The following is a 21458-nucleotide window of genomic DNA, read 5'->3' as shown; positions in this document are numbered from 1 at the left end:
AGTGGCGGAAAGAAGAATTTGCTTTTAAAGAGTATGCGAATCCCTGAAGAAGAATTAAGAGACCCTGAAGATAAAAGGTATTGCACCTGGCTGAGATCAACCATATCCTTCAGTCATTCAACAAACCAACGGGGCCTTGTGCTAGGCCCTGGGGAAGCAGCGGTTAACAAGACTCTATCTTCTAGAGCACCCAGTCTGGAGGGGGAGACAGATGAGGGAAGGGGCACCAACCCCTCATCACAGGCTGCTGAGCTATGGTGATATTTGGCAAGACCCCCTGGCCTGGTGGAAATGACCTGTAAACGGCGATCTGAAGGATAACTAAGGATGTGTCGGGCAGGACTGAGAGTGGAGAGAGGTGGCCAGAAGAGCATCTCAGTCCTTGAAAAATAAACCAGGGCCCTGCCAGACGCAGCAGAGAAGAGAGTGAAGTCAGGATAGACAGCTCATGGGTATTTTTGGACTGAGGAGGGAAGATCCTTGAGAACTGAACCTCTGGGACCTCCTGAGTGCTCACTGGGGTCAGAGCCAGACCCTCAGGATAGACTAGGCGGCTACGATTGATCATCCTGAACCGTGTATGTTTGGGTGTGGCTTTGACTTCGTCAAAGTCATCAAAGGGCAGGGAGGTGATGACTACCCCGCTCCCAAGAGGACATGGAAAATGCAGGAAGAAACGCAGAGCTGGGAGGCTGGGAGCTTTGGGAGCTAAGGCAGAGGGAAAGTCTAAGCTATTTAAAGCCAGTCAAATCAAGAATAACTTAGCCCTTTCTGGGACTCTAGACTTCTGTGATGTTGGACATGAGCTTCTTCCGGGTAACCTTGGTGTGATTTGCCAGGATATCTCTCAGAGTGTGGGAGGGGGAGGGAAAGGGGGGCAGGTCACCTTAGCGGCAGCCTAGAATTGGGGAGAGACCTCTGGTCTGGAGTGACCCATCCCCTCCCCAGCAGTCCTCTCCGAGGCCCCAAGCTCCCCAGGAGCAGCAGTGGGGTCGGATGAGTGAGAAAACAGTGAGGCGCTCCATGGCCTCAACACCCAGACTTCTTGTCTGAGACTAAAGCGTCTCCCCTCCACTGTCACCTCAACAGCTGCCACTCTTCCTCACCCCAGAATCCCTGATTGGCTTTGAAATCTCCTGAGCCCCTTTCATTGGAGCTTAATCAGAGAGATTTTACTGAAACCAGTTAATGCCCAGTGGGGGGCCCGAGTCATTGACAGGGATGTTGAGGCTTTCAGGGGTATTGGAGGACATCCCAGGCCCCCACTGAGGCAGGGACAGCCTGGCTGGGCCACCAGGGTGGGCTGCTGAGTCATGCCCAACTGGTGCTGCTTCTGCAGCAGGTGCAAAGGTTCTGAGACCGCCTCCAAGCCCCGTGACTCAGGCAACACGTACACATGGGCAGGGAGAGCATGGAGCCCAGCCAGGAGCTGGGACATACATTCCCAGGAGGCAGCTGCCTGCAGACCTGACTCAGTGCTCCAAGGTGGCACCCAGCCACTGGATAGACCAGGCTGCACCAGCCCAGTCTGACATTGAAAGGACCGGAAGACCCAAGGAACTGGGAAGGGAGCTGGGAAGTCAATGAGGTACACATACGACAAAGTTAGTAGCTTGGGCCCTTTTTTTTTTTTTTTTTTTTTTGCAAGCTTCTAATATCCTTACATCAACAGAGACAATGCACTAAACAGCACTTCTTACTTATCTCCAGATTTCCCCAGCGCTGCTCTCCAGCTCGGAATCTCGCAGCTTCCTAGATACCCCGAAGATGATTCAGCAGCTTGGAGGGGTGCACAGAGTTTATTTCTACCCTTGAGCCCTAGGAGGGAAAGTTGAAGCCATCCCTAGGAGAAAACACTGCCCACCCAAAAGTCCAACCTCTAGCAACAAGTCTGAGGCTGGTTGTTCCTGAGCAGGGCAGGTGGGGGGCAGCTGGGGGGAGGTCCACTTCTTGGCCCGTACTCCAAGGGAGCTTGTTCCTCTCAGCCCCGAGATGGAAGAGATCAGTAGCGAGCTGGGCAAGCTCCAGGCCCCTGAGGTCCTTTCTGGCTTTCCTGGGAAGAGGGTCCCCTGAAACAAGTCAAGTCTCACTCTTTGGTCCCTGCAGGTATTCTTAATCGTGCAATAGGAATGCTTAGAGAACCTAAGCAAGTATGCCAGCTGCCTCAGTGGCATTGCCATGTCTTCTCTCCCATCCCAGGCTGGGTACCACATCTTCCCAAGACCCCTAGGGAGGAAGGGATTAACGTCTTTAGGTAGGAGGTATGCGCTTAGGGGTATGGAGCAGGGAAGGTGAGAAAGCCTCTTCCCCTAGCAGCTGGTGGGGCTGCCCACCTGGTTTGGGGGAAAAGGGGGCTGCAGTCTTCTGTGGTGGGGAAGGTGAGGAAGGTGCCTGGGGAAGCTGCAGTTGTCCTGAGGCAGAGGAAGCACAGGAAGCAGCTTGCCCACTCTCCCTGGGCCCTGTGAAAAGAGGACTCTTGCCGGAGGTCCTTGTAACCTGGCATTGTAAACACTGGGGACGCGCCCAGCAGCTATCTTCTGCCTCCTCTTAGTGCAGGACCCACCGAAGGAGACAAGACTCGGCTCTGGATTTGAGAAATGAAACCGAGGGGGAAGGAGGCTGCCATAGTGATGGGAGCCGGACGGAGGCCCTCTCCCCTCAAAGGCATACAAAAATGGGGGAAATGGTTTCATCCCGGAAAGCTAGCACACAGCCCCCTCCAGATCCTCCAGGTCCTTCCAAATAGGGGGAGACCCTTCTAAAGCTACAAGAAATTTTGTGGGAAGCAGCACGGGGGCAGTGGGAAGCAAGAGCAGACTGACTGACACAGACGAGAAGCTTCTGTGGAGATGGAAACAGGTCTGCTGATTCACTGAGAACTGACTTCACTAGAATGTACCCAGCCCATGGTAGGCACTCAGAGGTACCTGGATGAGTAAATGAATGAATGAAGAATATCTGGGGGAAAAGCGAGGCAAGCGAACACAGATCTTTATCTTTGGGGATAAAGCTTTGGGGAGCCTCACTTGTTGGAGAGAGGTGGACTAAGGAGAGCCGGCCACTTGAGTGGGGCGGGGGGCTGTGTTTGGGTGAGGGGACCAGGCTGGCAGCATGAGACGTTGGGCCCTGGTCATGCCCCGATGGAGGATGGAGTGGGTGCCTATGTCGTGACACTGCCTGGCATTGAAAGGGCTCTGGCATGAGAGGGTTGAGACAGGAGCGTGAGCCACAGGTTCAAACATCACCCTCTCCACATTCATGATCTGGGTCACAGGCGCGCAACTGGTAAGAGCTCTGACACCTCCTTCCCCAGCACCGCCCAACCCAGCCCTTGCCCCAGCCCCACCCCGAGAGAGCATCTCTAGCTCCTTGCCCTAAAGTGCCTCTGAGCTGGGCATGGAATGGGGACAGAGATAAGACTGAGCTGAAAGCGGACATGATGACAGCATCCCAGAGAGTCACAGAAAAGCCAGGAGACACCAGGACAAAGGGACCATCTGGCTCGGGAGGGCTGACCGTGAGAGAATCCTTCCATTCTCTGCCTCTGAGCATCATACGGCCCACAACCTGGGGCTCCCGTAACCAATTTTGCTCCTCGTTCAGTGCCCATGGCAGCCACATCCCCGCAGCAAGAAAGCTGGACTGTTCCTTAGAGAAGTAGAATAGATTTAATCTGTAACTCAGAAGTGTCTAGATTAGCTGCAGTTATGGACACCGAGAGCCTGGGAGGAAGCTGCCCGCTGAAGGCATCCTGAGGGGCCGAGAGGCACCCTCAGTCCACAGAGGTGTCGGGTTGGATGTTAGCTTTGCGCTCAGCTTCAGTGCAGTACTTCTCAGGAAGGCCGGTGGCTCTGCAGGAGAAACACAGGTGTAAGGGGTGGAAAGGGTGTAACGGGTAGGGATAGAGAAGGAGACCAAAGAGGAGGCAGCAGAAGCAGGCATTTACAGAACCTTGGGACGTGTACCCCAACCCTGGTCCCCCAAACACATCCCTGTCAAGCCTGAGCATCCTGCCAAGGAGTTCCCAGAGAGCCAGGAAGACCCCATCCCAGAACTTTCTCCAGGAGCCCCCTTCAGAGGGCCACAGCCCATGTGGGCCTGGAGTCAGGCCCTCTCCACACCCCTGTCACCATCCCTTCATTCCCTTAATCCCTGGGGAAGAGGAGAGGAGCTGGGCAGGAAGGGATGCCGGCACACCTCAGCTCCTCTATCTTTTTCTTCTTGATGCCTTCAATGCGCTCACGCCACTTCTGGGCCTCCTCTTTGAGGCGCCGGCCTTCCTCGAAGGTGGCAATCCGGTCCTGCAGCTGCTTCTGCTGGTTCTCCCGCACCTGGCGCTGGAGCTCATTGGCATACTGTAAGCGCCCCCTGGCCTTTTTCTCCTCCTCCAGCTGCTGCTTTTCAATCTGCTCTCTCTGAGCCCTAGAGGAGGGACACGGTCGAATGGGCTAGGCTGAGCTGTCCCAGCCCAGGGAAGTCTTTGGGGCAGCTGCTGGGTAGGCTCCTCCTAGGACACGCTGCAGAGACCAAGGCCCTCCACACTCAGGCCCTTCTCTTCTGTGGCTCAGAGATCAGCCCCAAAGGCTGATCCCAGCCAGGCCCGGGTTCATGGCGTGTGACTCTATGCCATGGGCATGTTTAGAAGGGCCCAACGCTTGGGCCCGGAGCTAAGGCTCTGCTGTCACTGTTCTGAAATTCTTAATTGTTGAACAAAGGGCTCCACATTCTCGTTTTTCACTGAGCCCTGCAAATTTTGTAGCTGGCCCTACAGCCAGGATGTCACCCACTGGAAGCTATTGTTCCTACTCTTCTCTCCTATAAGGATGCCTAACTCCTCTGCAGCTTGTTCTGAGATAGCTTTCTTTCTCTCTCTCTTCCTTCCTTTCCACTAACAATAATAATGACGTTAACAAAACCAACAAAGAGGATGTTTAGGAAGTTCAAAGAAGTTGTAAAATCTGCAATGCTGGTTCTCAGTTGCTGGAAGAAGAAGGAACTTAGCCTGTTATCTCTGATTTTTCTTACTACTCTCAGCAGCCTCTTCCACAAGAAAACTTCACGAACCCTGACATCAGAAGGAAAACGGCTAATGTAGGCCAGATGTTCCCAGAAAAAAAAACTCAAATGAAATGTATTCACATCTCAGAGGAAATGCAGTCATAGGCCATCCTGAGCTAACTCCTCCTTTCTTCCTCAATGTAATCAAAAACAAAAGCTAAATTTAAAATCACCTTAGACCAGGACGTCTCAGCTGGGGTCACTCATACCGCAACCAAAAGCACCACTTCACAGACTCATTTCCCTCTAGCTATCTTCCAAGCTCCACCATGCATGGCATGTCCTCTCGGTGCTCAGCAGCTCTTTTACATGTAGACACCTCCTAAAATTCTATACCTTCCAGGTTTATCAGAAGAAAACTGCTGACTTCCTTGCCCCTCTGTACTTATACACCAAATCCCCACTGCTCGGACACATCTATGAAAGCAGAAAGATTCTCCTCCTTGCCTTGCCATTGTTTTCCTATATAGAGAACAGTTTTTTATTGTTTCACATTATGTGAAACAGGGTGGAAATGGGGAATCTGTATGTGTCACTAGAGAGCCCCTGGGGTGGCAGGCAATTGGAAATCTAAACGGGGAAGGGCCTGGTAATTTCACAGGGCTGGGGCAGGGATCCTGGAGGCTGGCTGCATTACAATCATCTTGGGGCTTTCAAAACTACTGATGCCTGGGCCTCACCCCAGACCAGTTAAATGAGAATCTCTGGAGTTGGCTCCTGGGCACCAGTACTCTTTGAAAGCTTCCAGGCATTTCTAAGAACCATTGGGTAGGGAAGGTCAGCTATTTCTGCTTAGTCAACAGGCTGACAGTTAAAGGCATCCCTCTGTCCAGAAGCAGGAAGTCCATATATAGGCCATAGAGGAGGCCATGCTCTTGAAGTAGGAAAAGTTGGAATGCTGGCCATGGAAGAGATGCTCCTAGCACTTGGAGATGCTCATCGTGGTGGTCACATGGCCCTGGAGACCCTAGGTCCAGATCCTAACCTAGAAAAAGGTGAAATTGAACTTAAAGCTAGGGCTGGCAACATCGTTCTCAATGGTGAAAAACTGAAACCATTTCCTCTAAGATCAGGAACAAGACAAGAATGTCCACTCTCACCACTATTATTCAACATAGTTTTGGAAGTCCTAGCCATGGCAATCAGAGAAGAAAAAGAAATAAAAGAAATTAAAATTGGAAAAGAAGAAGTAAAACTGTCACTGTTTGCAGACGACATGATACTATACATAGAGAATCCTAAAGATGCCACTAGAAAACTACTAGAGCTAATGAATGAATTTGGTAAAGTTGCAGGATACAAAATTAATGCACAGAAATCTCTTGCATTCCTATACACTAATGATGAAAAATCTGAAAGAGAAATTAAGGTAACACTCCCATTTACCATTGCAATGAAAAGAATAAAATATCTAGGAACAAACCTACCTAAGGAGACAAAAGACCTGTATGCAGAAAACTATAAGACACTGATGAAAGAAATTAAAGATGTTACAGACAGATGGAGAGATATACCATGTTCTTGTATTGGAAGAATCAATATTGTGAAAATGACTATACTACCCAAAGCAATCTACAGATTTGATGCAATCCCTATCAAATTACCAATGGCATTTTTTACAGAACTAGAACAAAAAAATCTTAAAATTTGTACGGAGACACAAAAGACCCCGAATAGCCAAAGCAGTCTTGAGGGAAAAAACACAGCTAGAGGAATCAGACTCCCTGACTTCAGACTATACTACAAAGCTACAGTAATCAAGACAATATGGTACTGACACAAAAACAGAAATATAGATCAATGGAACAGGATGGAAAGCCCAGAGATAAACCTGCACACCTATGGTCAACTAATCTATGACAAAGGAGGCAAGGATATACAATGGAGAAAAGACAGTCTCTTCAATAAGTGGTGCTGGGAAAACTGGACAGCTACATGTAAAAGAATGAAATTAGAACACTCCCTAACACCATACACAGAAATAAACTCAAAATGGATTAGAGACCTAAATGTAAGACTGGACACTATAAAACTCTTAGAGGAAAACATAGGAAGAACACTCTTTGACATAAATCACAGGAAGATCTTTTTGATCCACCTCCTAGAGTAATGGAAATAAAAACAAAAACAAACAAGTGGGACATAATGAAACTTAAAAGTTTTTGCACAGCAATGGAAACTACAAACAAGACGAAAAGACAACCCTCAGAATGGAAGAAAATATCTGCAAACAAATCAACGGACAAAGGATTAGTCTCCAAAATATATAAACAGTTCATGCAGCTCAATATTAAAAAAAAAAAAAAAAACCAATCCAAAAATGGGCAGAAGACCTAAACAGACATTTCTCCAAAGAAGACATACAGATGGCGAAGAGGCACGTGAAAAGCTGCTCAACATCACTAATTATTAGAGAAATGCAAATCAAAACTACAGTGAGGTATCACCTCACACCAGTTAGAATGGGCATCATCAGAAAATCTACAAACAACAAATGCTGGAGAGGGTGTGGAGAAAAGGGAACCCTCTTGCCCTGTTGGTGGGAATGTAAATTGATACAGCCACTATGGAGAACAGTATGGAGGTTCCTTAAATAACTAAAAATAGAATTACCATATGACCTAGCAATCCCACTACTGGGCATACACCCAGAGAAAACCATAATTCAAAAAGACACAATGTTCATTGCAGCACTATTTACAATAGCCAGGTCATGGAAGCAACCTAAATGTCCATCAACAGATGAATGGATAAAGAAGATGTGGTACATATATACAATGGAATATTACTCAGCCATAAAAAGGAATGAACTTGGGTCATTTGTAGAGACATGGATAGATCTAGAGACTGTCACACAGAGTGAAGTAAGTCCGAAAGAGAAAAACAAGTATTGTATATTAATTTATATATGTGGAACCTAGAAAAATGGTACAGATGAACTGATTTGCAGGGCAGAAATTGAGACACAGACATAGAGAACAAACGTATAGACACCAAGGGGGGAAGTGGCAGAGGGGTAGGGTGGTGGTGTGATGAATAGGGAGATTGGGATTGACATATATACACTAATATGTATAAAATGGATAACTAATAAGAACTTGCTGTATATAAAAAAAAAGAAAGATAGGCTGCATCACTCAATCTCTACTTATCTGAGCATAACTTCTGTAATTTTTGTAGCCCTCCACCCTAATTAAAATTTTGTTTGGTTTATTTCCTATTTTATTATTATTTTTTAAATTTTATTATTTTTTTAATGGCTACACTGCACAGCATGCAGGATCTTAGTTCCCCAACCAGGGATCGAAAATGGGCCTGGCAGTGAAAGTGCCGAGTCCTAACCACTGGACAGCCAGGGAATTCCCTTGTTTGTTTCCTTTAAAAATTTTTTTGATGTTATAGAGTCTGGACCAGAGCAAGAAGAGAGTCTTTCCCAGTTAGGCCAGAACACTTAGAGCCAGTAGAACGTCCCAGGGGCCAGGTCTGGTGGTGGAAGATCTAACTGGTAGAAAGTAGAACTACTGAGACTGCTCACTGCTTTGGGGTAGGAGAAGGGAGACAGACAGTGAGAGATGTGAACACTTAACTTCCACTTCTGTGTTGGAATTATAACTAAGCCAACATAGAGAACAAAAATAAAAGGATAAAGAGCTGACAAGGCCAGAAAGATGGAGAAATACAGGTGAAGCCCATCCAAATACGAGTCTCTAACATCCTTCTTAGATGAATGGGCAAGAATGGTGTTTTATTCATCTCTAATATCTCCCATAGCATCCAACACAGAGCCTTGACTTTACGTGCTTAGTACATATTTGTCAAAAGACCTCCCTCAAAGCCCTGCTCTGATGACTCGCAACCCTGAGTGTGGGAGTTCTCCTCTCCCTCTCTCTTCAACCTCCCCTGCTGCAGTTTCAGCCCAAACTTGTCGAGGGACATGGAGGTGGGGAGGGCAGAAGAGACCAGATTTATACCATTACTTACACTTTTAATGCTCCCGGGGAAATAATCCCTATAATAACCAATTCCTTAATCACTTCCAGGTAGGTGCTATTTTCCAATTCTTTAATAAAATTCTTGGCTCAAGTGTCTTTGAAATATTTCAATTATCCATCTAGTTAGAATGACCCCACCAACCTGGTCAAGGTGGATGCACATCTGTCCGTGGACATGCCAGAAACTGCCTCTCCACCCAGTACGGACCATCCCTGCCACAGTACCAGGAAGGAAAGCTGAGGTTCCCAGCTCCTCTTACCGAAGAATCCTCTCGAACTCATCCCGGTCCCGTTGCACCTGAACGGCCAGAGCGTGCTCCTTGAAAGCCACCTGTTCTTGCCGACTTTTCCGCAGTCTGGCCTCAGTTTCCATCTTCTTCTGTGCGTTTTCCTTTTCCTTTCTGCGCCACTCTCTGTCGGCAACCTCCTGGTTGCGTTTGGCCCGCAAGGCATCCTGGGAAAGGAGAGGGCGGGGAGACCAGTGAGGATGCAGAGTAACCTCAGGTCCCTTTACGAAGACACCTACTTCGGACTCTGCCCCAGCTTGCTTTGAGAAGCCCCCCGAATTTCTCTAGCAGCAGGGTTATGCTAGGAAAGAATAAAGGGAATCCTGTCATAGAACTTTCAGGTCAGAAGATACCCTGAGGGGTCATCTTGTCCTTCCCCCACCCCCAGCTCATTCCAGTTCTCTCCCTATACCTGAAACACCTCCCGGCTGTCCTGCGATCGCTTCTAACTTTAATGACTGCTAATGATGGAGATGGCACAGTTTCCTCTGGTGACACATTTCAGTGGTTAGTTAAGGTTGAAAGTTCTTTATGTGGCAGCCAAAGTCTTTCTCTTGGACCTTAAGCACGTAATACACTTCTCGATCCTTGCTTGCCGTGGGCTTGGAAGCAGGCCCATCTCTCCGTCCTCCAGCTACTGAAGTCGAGATAACTTTCATCCTCTCTTCTATACCCTCACCCTTGAGACCATTCTACAGGCTGTCGGAGGAACAGTTAAGGGGATGGGAGAGGCCGAGAGAAGCTGAGACTGAATAGGTACCTGCTCTGCCTGGTAATCCTGGGCCTTCTCCTGCATTGCCCTCAGGCGGGCGATCTCCTTCTCTTTCTCCCTCCGGATTCTCTCCTGCTCAGCCTCAAACTCTGCTTCTCGAGCCTGCCAGGAAGAAAAGGCGTCACAGCATGGCTCCCATTGCCCCAGGCTTGCAGAGAGAAACTGAGACCCTTGTCTATTCAATATCCCCTCTACCCCTTCCTGACTCCTTTTAAGGTAGGGCAAAATGACTAGCAATGCATTGACATGAAACTAATCAGCATTTGTAAGATGCTCCGTTACTTACAAAATGCCTTCTCCTGTAATATCCCAGATGGTCCTCACAACATCTCATTAGATTGATATTATAAAGAAACTGATGTTCATAGAATTCAAGGGTCCTGTCTAAGATGGCACAGCTAGTAAACTACCAAACAGATTCAAATGCAGGTGAGCCCAGCCTTCATGCTCTCTCTGCTACTGCACAATTTCCAAGTTGCAAGGCTGCTGGGCCAAGTTTCTAGAAATAACAACTGTGGCTTCCTGCCTGTCTTGTAAAGTACAGGAGGTGGAAGTTATCTCATTAGTCCTTTTGGGCAAATGGCCAACCTTGCGATGTGCGGCCCCCCAGGGGTTAGCAGATACCTAAGGAATGAACTATCAAAATTAGCTCCCTTTGCCACTTCTCTGAAAAAGCAGACATATCCCTAAAAGCTTTCCATACACAGCTTCCCAACTATGATTCTTGGTTAGTCATAAGACTAATAATGGCTTAGGTTGGGTGGAAATGTGATCATCCCACAAAGAATGTTCCTTAGCCTCGTTCCACCTTTCTAGACTTCTGTGCACCCAATGAGTTGTCAGCTTGTGAGCTGTGCACAGCTGGCTATGTGTCAAGCTGGTCTCTCTGCTCCACGTTGCCCTAGATACCAGGGCAGGGAACTCTGGAGGCTTCCACCACCAATCTCTGCCTTTAGCTCTAAAGCGGCAGCCCCGGCTGTAAGAACAGAGACCACTGTGAGGTCAGGGAAGGGCTTGTGATACACTTGGATTCTTCTGGTGGGCTGTGGGCATGCCCAAGTGCCCAATCCCTTTGCCAGTTTCCTGCCTCTCCCAGGTTCTCCTGCCAATGACATTTTCATGTACGAAGACAAGACCTATTCCTCTACCGCTCAGAAATCAATGGCAATTCCTCATCGTTCCACACTTGCAGCTCTGCTCAAGGTCCAAGGCATTCCCAACAACCGTTCTCAGCTCTCCATCATCTCGCTACCTCGTTTCCCATCACAACCACCAGAGACTCTCTGCTGCAGCCAGTGAAACTGTTCACCAATTCCTACACGTGATTGGCTTATGATCGCCACCTTCGCCCATTCAGGGAAACAGTTGCTGAGTTCCATACGTTGTACATAGCATTACTCTAGGTACATTCAGCCTGTCTGATACTGGACACACATTGAAGCATTCAGGATCTTTTCAATCAGTCAATGACCAACTTCACAAGGTGGTTGTAACGACTAGATAAGACAACACACAAAGCCCTTAGCACAGAGCCTGTGTACAGACTAAGTGCTTGATTAATGGTAGTTGTGTGATTGCTGTTATGCTGGAATCCCCGTGTCCCCAGTCTCACGTTCTCACTCTGTTGCCTGCATATCCCTGGCATCCAGTAAGGAAGCCACAGCCAATAAATGAGCTTTGCTGAGCTTCATTTTCTCTCGTTTGCATTTGGAGTATAGAGGTATATCAAATATGCCTTTTCCAATTGCACCCACACCCTCCCCCTGGCCATAATTAAGAATCCCTACCATAGAGAAGTATGGTATCATCATGGAACCTCAAAGCTAGTAGGGAAGGCAGGACTCACGCATGAGGAGTTGAATAACTTTCCTGCCACCTCAAGTCTTTCCTTCTCTTCTTATAGAAATCCATGCTCACTCCATCCAAACCGTGCCTAAAAGCTTTCTTTTGCCCTCCATTCCTCACAGACCCCAACCATGACATTACTCATTCTTGCCCCAGAATGAGTCCAGACATTCATGAGCTGCATCTCCCTATAACTGTTCGAGGGTATTGCTCCCTGTTCCGTGGTGCATTTGTTCTTATAAGTACTACAGGGGGTGGTGGTTGAAGGCTCTATTTTCTGAGCCTAGCATCCAGTATAGGATGGATGCCCAATACAGGAATTTTCACAAGAAGTTTATGGGGCAGCTGACCCATGATTGATTACTGAAGATATAATTATCCAGGTCATGAGGAATCCACGAAAACTTTACTTTCACCAATAGTTTTAATTTTCTTCCCTGCCTGCACCTGACCCTCACCCCAACTTCTAATCAAAGGTGTTAACAAGGACAATAATACCCTAATTGGGGTGTCCTTTCCAGGCTACTCTCTGGTAATGAACAAGGGGACTGGCCAAGTTGAAGAGAAAAAGAAGCCAGGCCCTTGAACTAAGGACATGAATTTTAGGATGACGACATAACTATCTTCTGTTGCGTTAGCTTAGTTCTCATGCCTGCATATCCCTGAGACAGACACCCCATTCCTGCTCAGAAGTCCCAGGCATCGGTAAGCAGGTCCCTACCATCTTCTTCTTGGTAAATTCCATCACCATCTGGTCTGCCAGCTTCTCCTGAGCCAGCAGCTCTGCTTTCTGCCTCTGGTTTTCGTCATTGATGCGTTTGATCTCAGCCTGCATCTGCAGCTTTTGCTGGTGTCTTCGTTCCAAGTCCTGCCACCGAAGGGAGAGAGCATCAGAGTAGAAGGGGAAAGATCAAAAGATACTGGCCTCTTGGGACGGAGAGACACAGATGGAGGCAGGGAGAGAGATGCACACTCTGAAGTCTAACTCCAGTTACTGCCCTTGATTAAAGCTGTTCTTTCAAGGGTCATCAATGACCTCTTCCAGCCAAATGGCCCTTTGCAGTCTTCATTCACCTTGACTTTGCGGCAGCCCCTGACACTGTGGAACTCTGTGAACTCCCAGGAAGTGGAGGCTCTTAAAATTCTACTCAGTGTCTCCCCCATGTCAGGCAAAATCCTATCCTTTGTTCATTACGCTTTCCTCCTGCCTTCAATTTCCTTCCCCTATTCAAACCCAAACTTTTGGTCTCTGTTCAATAGTGATGATTAAAATAGATAAAATAGAGTATTTGGGAGGGAGGGAGACGCAAGAGGGAAGAGATATGGGAACATATGTATATGTATAACTGATTCACTTTGTTATGGGGCAGAAACTAACACACCATTGTAAAGCAATTATACCCCAATAAAGATGTTAAAAAAAATAGAGTATTGCACTAATTGAGTACTTTTTATTCATAAGACACTTTATATAACCTACCTCTAGCACCTAAATGTACCCCAAAAACCCTGAAAGGTAGTCCTTGTTATCTTTCTTGTACAGGTGGAAAAACTGAGGCTCAGAGTTTAAGCGACTTGCCCAGGGCCGTACAGCTAATGAACTCCAGAGCCAGAATTTTGGAACCTGGTCTGTCCAAACTAAAGTTCCAATCTTCTCTGGAGCTCTTACTTGATTGCCCCAAGTTTTCATTCTCTCTGCATTTCTGAATTCCCTTTGCACTTAAGATGGTGCCACACCTCCTCGGACTTAATCATACGTTGCTGTGAGGATCCCATTCGCTTCCTGTGTGTTCCTTCTGTCCCAGCCAGAGGACAGGGACCATGTGTAACACTTCTTCTCTTTCCCAATACTGAGAGGGAAACAGCAAATACTCAATAATGAGGCAGGGAAGAGGGGGCCAAGGTGAGTGGCAAGTGAGATAGAGAAAAAACCTCAGCGAGAAAAACAATGAGTGATGGACATCAGAGTCCCAGTCGCCCTGAGTGACAAGATCCCTTCTAAGGAATGAGCCTGAGCCTTTGAAAGCTCCCAGTGATCAGACCACTTCTAAGCACACCCTTAGGTCCCAATGTGGAGGGGCACTGGGACCTTGGGCAGTGGCCTCCCTACTGTCTCGAACTTGGACTCCTTGCTTCAAACTCTCCTACCCATCCACTCACCCCACCTCCCACACTGCTTCCCGCTCCTTCCATTTCTTCAAAGACTAACCGCTACCTGGCCTCCCAGTTCCTCCTCAGCCCAGCTTCTGCCCTGACGCATCCCAGGCAACACTGCTGACCCTCCCCCAGCTTGGCTCACTGCCCAGTTCAGGGCTCTTTCCTCCAGGAAGCCTCCTGAACCAGACCAGCACAGTGCTGTGTGCCTCCCCCCAGGTCCACGTGGTGCCTGAGTCACGGCCGCCAGCATCCCCTCACCCACCAAGCACCTGCCTCCTTGCTCACGCCACAGTTCCCCTCCTGACACTCCAACTCCCACACTCTTTTTTCCCCTTTTCCCTTTCTTCCTTTCCTTCCTACCTTCTCCCCATCAGTTTTACACGTGCCATTGGTACCCCAGGCAGTATTTAATCCCACTGACCCTCAAAGCTAGAAAAGCTGCTGACTTCTGATCTATGACATACATATAATCATATATTTACTTACTTCTTTGCCTATTTATTTACTTTTTGGTTTGTTGTTTTTGTGGGTTCATTTCATTTCCAAGAAACCAAAGGACTTCCCCCGTTTCTCATCTTTGAAGCCATCGTGAAGCAACCCCAGAAAACTCCCTTCATTCTCTCCATCTTGCTAGCAAGGTGGGGAAAGCTGCCCTTGCATCACCGGGAGATGATGCAGTTCTAGGCTGGGGAGGCAGAGGTTTCTACCTCTGCCCAATGATACTTCCTGGAGACTTAGGGAGTGCCTAGAAGGACGGGAAAAGGACAATGACCTAACACCGGAGTAATTGTGTTGACTCAGTGACACCTGGAACTTTCTCAATGAACCCACCAATGCCCATTCCCCACAGTCAATTTGGATTTTCCACTTTCCTGCATATCTATCCCAGACCTGTCCTTCCTGTCCCTTTCCCTCTCTCTCCTGAGCCAGGAGCTTGGCCAGGTCTTGTCTGTCTTCATGGCCCTGTTGCTCCCCTTCTCATGCAGTTCACAAGGCTGCCTGCCCCTCATCTTCCCTGACCATCTGGTTATCAGCCTCCCAGCCCTCACACAGACCCTCATACGGCAAGTGCTTGAGAAGCCCTCATAATTATAAGGCCCCCCATGAGATCCTTCAGGGCCCCCTGTTGCTCCTCACCATCAAATTCACTGGGAGATGACAACTCAATCACCCATAAACATGGGGAAGGAGGAGAACAATAAAAGAATATGTGTTCCACAAGTTAAATGGTTCCATGAGGAAACAATCAGACAAATCAGAATGTGGGACATTCTTCAAGTCAAATGTCCTGGATGCTTCAAGGTATCAGTGCTATGAAAATGAATGAATGAATGAATGAGGGAGGGAACTCTTCTAGATCAAAATAGACTTAAAAGACTTAGTGAATGCAATGTGTGAACCTTGATTGAATCCTGGTTTGGACGAAAGAAAATATATTTTTGTAACAACTGAGTAAATTTCAGTGTAGAGTAAATATGAAATGATATTATAGAATCATTGGATTCTAATTTTGTTGATAATGGTGTTGTTGACTTGTAAGCAAATGTCTTTCTTCAGAGATACAGGCTGAAGCATTCAGCAGCAAAGTGTCAAGACGTTGGCAACTTACTTTCAAACAGTTTAACAATATCAAAATACGTATATACATCTAAAAGAGACAAGCAACTCAGGCAGATTAACAACCACTAAATCTAGGTGAAGCATTGATGGGTGTGGTACAGTTCTTTCAACTTGTCTGTGTGTATAAAATTATTTTTAAGTGAAAAATTGAGGGGAAAAAAGAATAAATGCCCCAAATGCTTGCCATGTACCTCACTATGCCAGGGGCCTTTGTATACTGCAACAGATCAGATGAAGCCAATAGAAGAAGATTTGTTTACGTCTTCCTGGTCTGAACAGATGTGTCATCATTACTTTTGCAACGATATGCTTACTAATTTTATTGAGGCTAACAGGAACAAAGGGTTTGACTCCTCAACACAATTAATGACACTGGGATGCAATGTACTTTGGATGAGGCAACAGCAGCGAGTCCAGAACTGAGACACTGCTACTGTTCACCTACAAAGTCTATAATATCCCTAGGTAATTGAGGGAAGACAATAAAACATCCCTATGTTTATTTGTGCAAAGCATGTAGCCGTATCTTTCCTTCATGTGTCCATTCACACGGATATGTCAGTCCTGGACCCCAAGTCCCAGTAAGGCAGGGACGGTATCCAAATCACTGCTCCTCCCCCAGCATGACTCCACAGCCAAACAAATGTTTCATAAGGCAATAAAAAGTTGATGGTGACGATGATGTGAAATGAGCGTGTGCCTGACGGCACGTCAGCCCACACACTCAAACCCCAGTGTTGGAGGGCTTTTTTGCTGTTGCCGGTGGAACTTGGCATTATCTGTGCAGCCCTGTTACCCTTAGATCCTCCTCTTGGAGCTGCTCCATATACGCCCGTATCTGCTCCTTATCCTGTTGCTGCTGCTCGGCAAGCAGCGATCGCTCCTCCTGCTTCTTTTCCATCTGTTCCACAATGTGCCGTCTTCCTCTGGGAAGAAACAGTGCCACGGTGTCTTAGAAACCAAGGGTCTGTGTCTCTCTGTTCTAACCTCCACCCAAATAACCCCCAAGATGGGAGGCATCGTAGGAACAATGTGACAAGTGCCCCCTAAACATGGCTATGCTTCACGAACCCAGACCAAAGTCCTTCCCCAGAGGGTCCTGGCAGGTTGGTCCTCTCCCTTCTGAACTCCTGGTTCTGGGGCTCACCGTTCTTTTTTTTTTTTTTTTTTTTAATTTCATGCAGTCCACTTTATTGATTTTTTTATTTCATAGATTGTACTTTTCTCTTGTTGCAGAACACGGGCTCTAGGCACGCGGGCTTCAGTAGTTGTGGCTCACGGGCTTAGTTGCTCCACGGCATGTGGGATCTTTCCGGACCAGGGCTCGAACCCGTGTCCCCTGCATTGGCAGGAGGATTCTTAACCACTGCGCCACCAGGGAATCCCAAGAGCTCTATCTGAATGTCAATCTCGTACTCCTTCCCGTAGAAGGAGTGTGTCTTCTCCCACTCTCCCAGCCTTCCTGCCCTCTTTCTGCCCCGGTCCGGGAAGATCCCACATGCCGCAGAGCAGCTGGGCCCGTGAGCCATGGCCGCTGAGCCTGCGCGTCCGGAGCCTGTGCTCCGCAACGGGAGAGGCCACAACAGTGAGAGGCCCGCGTACCGCAAATAAATAAATAAATAAATAAATAAATAAATAAATAAAGATAGAGCTCTTGAATGACTCCAGATGAAATACACTAGAGCAATGAGTAAAAGAGTTACATGGAAGCGGGTTTAGACTCAACATAAGGACCAGGTCAAATCATTAGAGCTGCTGATAAGGCAGGGATTTTCCTTTCATTGGAACTGTTTATGCAAAAAATGAAGAGCCACTTGGCCATGAAATAAACTTTTATTGGGAGCCTGCTATAGTGAGCCAGGTACCTACTAGAAGTACAAAGATGAATGGTACATGAGAACAGAATACAGATGGGGAGAAAGAACTGCCACTCAGTGTGGTGCAATGACTATTTTTTTTACAAGGACTATTTATAGAGGTAATTCTTCAATTATATAGTTGGCGTTCTAAATCCAGGATACTATGATTCTATAATTTACCTGCGTTGGGACTTGTCCTTTCCTGCAGAATGAAGGGGACTGAATTTATTCATTCTAACATGTATTAAGCACCTACTACAGTCCAAGCACTCTGGTAGGCCCAGAAGCTACAGAAATGAATAAGACAGGGACCCTGTCCTCAGTGAGCATACAGCCTGGTGAGGGTCAGGGAGCCACAGTGCAAGGAGGGGCGCGCCAGAGTATAAAGAGGGTGTGGCGGGACCCAGAGAAGGGAGCCCTAAAGCCTGCCAGGTGAAGTGAGGGAGGTTTCTCAGGGGAGGAGACGGCAAAGCTACATACTAAAAGAAGAGAGCGCGTTTTTCGGGGGGAAAGGAAAGAGAAGGGTATTCAAAGGAGAGGGAACAACAAAAGTCATGAGCTTTTGTCAAGACCTGGCATGTTGGGGGAAATGAAGGAAAGCCTCATAGAATGGATGGCAGGAAATGGTGCAAAATGAGGCTGAATTGGGGCCAGATTATGAAGCACCTGTTGTGATCTTGGAAATAAGTTTTAAGAAGTTCTGTGGTTCTCTGAATCACTCCATAAAGGTTTTGAGATAATAACAGAGGAGGATAATGACCATTTCTCATGTCTTCCCCCTTTGCAAGGCTATATGGACCTAAAGACACATGGAAATGACTAAGAGGGGAAGGTGCCAAAGCCATCTCTTTACCGGATGCTCTCTTCCCGCCTCTTTCTGTGCAGCTCCTCCTGCCTCTGAACGGATTTCTGCCGCTCCACCTCCATCATCTGATCCAACCGCTTCTCCTCTGCATCCAGCTCTTTTTGGATCAGCTGCTTCTCCAGAATCTGGGCATCCCGGATGGCGTGGCACTTAGCGTTGAGGATGATCTGGGGAGGGGAAATAAAGCTGTGGTACTAGGCCTGGGAGTAAGGATGGGGGGGAATGCATCATGGGGATAGGGAAGTGGGAGCGGGGAGAAATGGGAGCAGAATCCTATTGAGTGTGCTCACAAGCCCAGAAAAGCAATAGTGTCGGGGCTTCCCTGGTGGCGCAGTGGTTGAGAGTCCGCCTGCCGATGCAGGGGACACGGATTCGTGCCCCGGTCCGGGAGGATCCCACAGGCCGCGGAGCGGCTGCGCCTGTGAGCCATGGCCGCTGAGCCTGCGCGTCCGGAGCCTGTGCTCCGCAACGGGAAAGGCGACGACAGTGAGAGGCCCGCGTACCGCAAAACAAACAAACAAACAAAAAAAAAACAATAACGTCTTTCAGGGTATTGGATCTTAGTGTTTGGGGGGTCATGGATCACGCTTTGGGAATATGATGAAAGCTATGGGCTTTCTCCTCCATAAAATTCATTTGCATCTGTACACACAAAATTTCCATAAAACTTCAGAAGTTCATGGTCCCCCCTTAGAGACCCATGAACCCCAAGTGAAGACCCGCTGTTCTACACTTTGGGGAAACAAACATTCTTGCAGAGGCCAAACCACTAGATTTTTAAACTAGAAGAGCCCAACATGACACATAACGGAATGAAAAACCATGAGCCATCAATAAGAACTATGGAGTAAAAGCTTTGGAAAATAAAAGGAAGTAGAGAAGATTTACCTGAGAGACAGAAACTGTAGATGAAGGGGCTGGGGAGTCAGCATTTTTCTTTTGGCCAGGAAGTGAACCACACGCAATTGAGTTACACAATAGAATTCCCAATGAGCCTCTGGTCGTTATGCTCTCAGCTAAGGGAAGCACTTTGAACACGACAAAAAGAACCCAATTGCCTGGGACCACCATATGTGGCCAGAATTGAACTAGCCGGATAAAGATACAAGTAACATCCTCACATGCATTTATCAACCCACAGTTCGCAAAGCCTCTCCCATATATTAACATATTTAATCCTGCCAATAATTCTGCTAAGTAGTTTCACCACCCTCATTTTACAACTGAAGTGAGGCTCAGGGAGGGCAAGTGACTTGCCGAAGGCCACACAGCAGGCACGTGGCAAGTGCAGCTCTCCACCCCGTTCCCCTGCCAAGGCCAGACCCTGACCTTTCACCCCTGCACCCTGTCTCCAGCTGGAGCCCATGCTGTCAGGTGTGTGAATAAGCGATAAGAGGAGGGAGGACTTCCCTGGCGGTCCAGTGGTTAAGACTCTGTGCTTCCACTGCAGGGGGCATGGATTTGATCCCTGGTCAGGGAACTAAGATCTCGCAAGCTGTGTGGCACGGACAAGGGGAAAAAAAAAAAAAAAAAGGAAGCTTGATAGAACTTCCCTGGTGGGGCGCGGTGGTTAAGAATCTACCTGCCAATGCAGGGGACACGGGTTCGAGCCCTGATCCGGGAAGATCCCACATGCCGTGGAGCAACTAAGCCCGTGCGCCACAACTACTGAGCCTGCGCTCCAGAGCCCGTGAGCCACAACTGCTGAAGCCTGGGTGGCTAGAGCCCGTGCTCTGCAACAAGAGGAGACACTGCAATGAGAAGCCCGTGCACCACAACTAGAGAAAAGCCTGCACACAGCAATGAAGACCCAATGCAGCCAAAAATAAATTAAATTAAAAAAACAAAAAGAGAGAGAGAAAGAGAGATAGGAGGGAGGGAGGGAGAAGGGAGAGCTCACCTTGCTCACGTCCTTCAGCTCCTCCTCCTGCTCCATCCGCAGCTGCCTGGCTCTCTGAAGGAGGTTCTGGGCCCTGTCCTTGGCCACCTCCTCCAGATTGTTGAGCTTCTTGCTGGTCCTCCAAACCATTTCCTTCTGTTTCATGATCTTCTTGCGTGTGGTCACTGCGTCCTATGGGAGCCACGTCGGGATTAGTGGGGGGTTACTGCCTGTGCTGTGTGCCCTGGGCACTAGCCCGGCTGCCACGGTTGACCCCAGATGAGTTTCCCCTCACCCCACCGCACTGTCGGAGCCCAGGGGTTTCTCAGCCTGGCTTCCTCACCCTTCCCGCCGCCCTGCAGTTCCTCCCCACACCCACTCTTAATTCTACAACACGTCCTCTTTAGCACGTTCACGCCCCATTTCAGGGTCCCATAACTAGAGCTCCCAGTCTTGTGGGAAGCCGGCCTCTCCCCAGCCCTTCTCTTCAACCCCCCTCTGCATAGATGGGGGACGGGGGTAGCTACCACAATGGCTTCCTTCTCCTCCTTGAAGGCCTGCTCCCTGGCCTTGAGTTCTTCTCTAGTCAGCACGTGGGATGCCCATTTGATCCGCTCAAACTCCTCAGGGCTCATGATAAGGGACTCCCCGGAGGGGTCCTTGGTGGGGATGCTGACACAAGGATTGAACAAAATTAGGGAGGGGAGGGGAGGGAAGGGCAAGCTCTCAGCACCACACTGCAGGCTGCTCGGCTCTCTTCCCTGCCCCTCATCACTGCCCACCCGCCTGCAGGGACTCGGGCAAGGGCAGGAGAGACAGCCAACTGTGCAACGGGTCCACTGGGGAAAAGCGGTCCCAGGCAAGGGTGGAGTAGCGTCACGGGCTAAAGAAGGGACAGTTTAAGGACTTTTGCTAAAAAGTCCGGTTCATGTGCTACCTTCTCTGCGTCGCCGTGTATGACCCTCCCCCATGTATACATACATAGACCACCTCCTTCCCTCTGCTCTCCCTGCCAGTGTTGTGGGCAACTTCTGTTTCCCTTGCTGGCTCACAAGCTCCTCCAGGATACGGACTCTGTCTTAACCCCACAGGCAGCCCAGCGTCTGGCACAGTGCTGGGCACAG

The 21458-nt window shown here is 48.4% G+C and overlaps 1 protein-coding gene across 9 annotated transcripts in view; it reads right to left on the bottom strand.

Moving 5' to 3' along the window:
- Positions 1 to 3649: 3649 nt before the first annotated feature.
- CFAP45 (cilia and flagella associated protein 45) overlaps positions 3650 to 21458 on the bottom strand; it is a 42939-nt gene continuing 25130 nt past the window's right edge. For 7 of the 9 annotated variants that reach the window (XM_033414283.2, XM_033414286.2, XM_033414288.2 and 4 more), the window contains 9 exons: positions 20862 to 21006; positions 20356 to 20526; positions 18444 to 18622; positions 16528 to 16657; positions 12676 to 12822; positions 10098 to 10211; positions 9311 to 9504; positions 4198 to 4422; positions 3650 to 3851 (listed from right to left, as the gene is read on the bottom strand). In XM_033414283.2, coding sequence (XP_033270174.1) covers positions 3773 to 3851; positions 4198 to 4422; positions 9311 to 9504; positions 10098 to 10211; positions 12676 to 12822; positions 16528 to 16657; positions 18444 to 18622; positions 20356 to 20526; positions 20862 to 21006 — 1384 coding nt within the window. In that variant the 3' untranslated portion in view covers positions 3650 to 3772. The remainder of the gene's footprint in view (positions 3852 to 4197; positions 4423 to 9310; positions 9505 to 10097; positions 10212 to 12675; positions 12823 to 16527; positions 16658 to 18443; positions 18623 to 20355; positions 20527 to 20861; positions 21007 to 21458) is intronic. The other 2 variants (XM_033414285.2, XM_033414289.2) reach the window with 2 other exon arrangements.

The sequence above is a fragment of the Orcinus orca genome, chromosome 1 (assembly GCF_937001465.1).
Source record: "Orcinus orca chromosome 1, mOrcOrc1.1, whole genome shotgun sequence".
In the NCBI taxonomy this organism is placed as follows: Eukaryota; Metazoa; Chordata; class Mammalia; order Artiodactyla; family Delphinidae; genus Orcinus; species Orcinus orca.
This window is presented reverse-complemented; position numbering and strand designations above follow the sequence as displayed.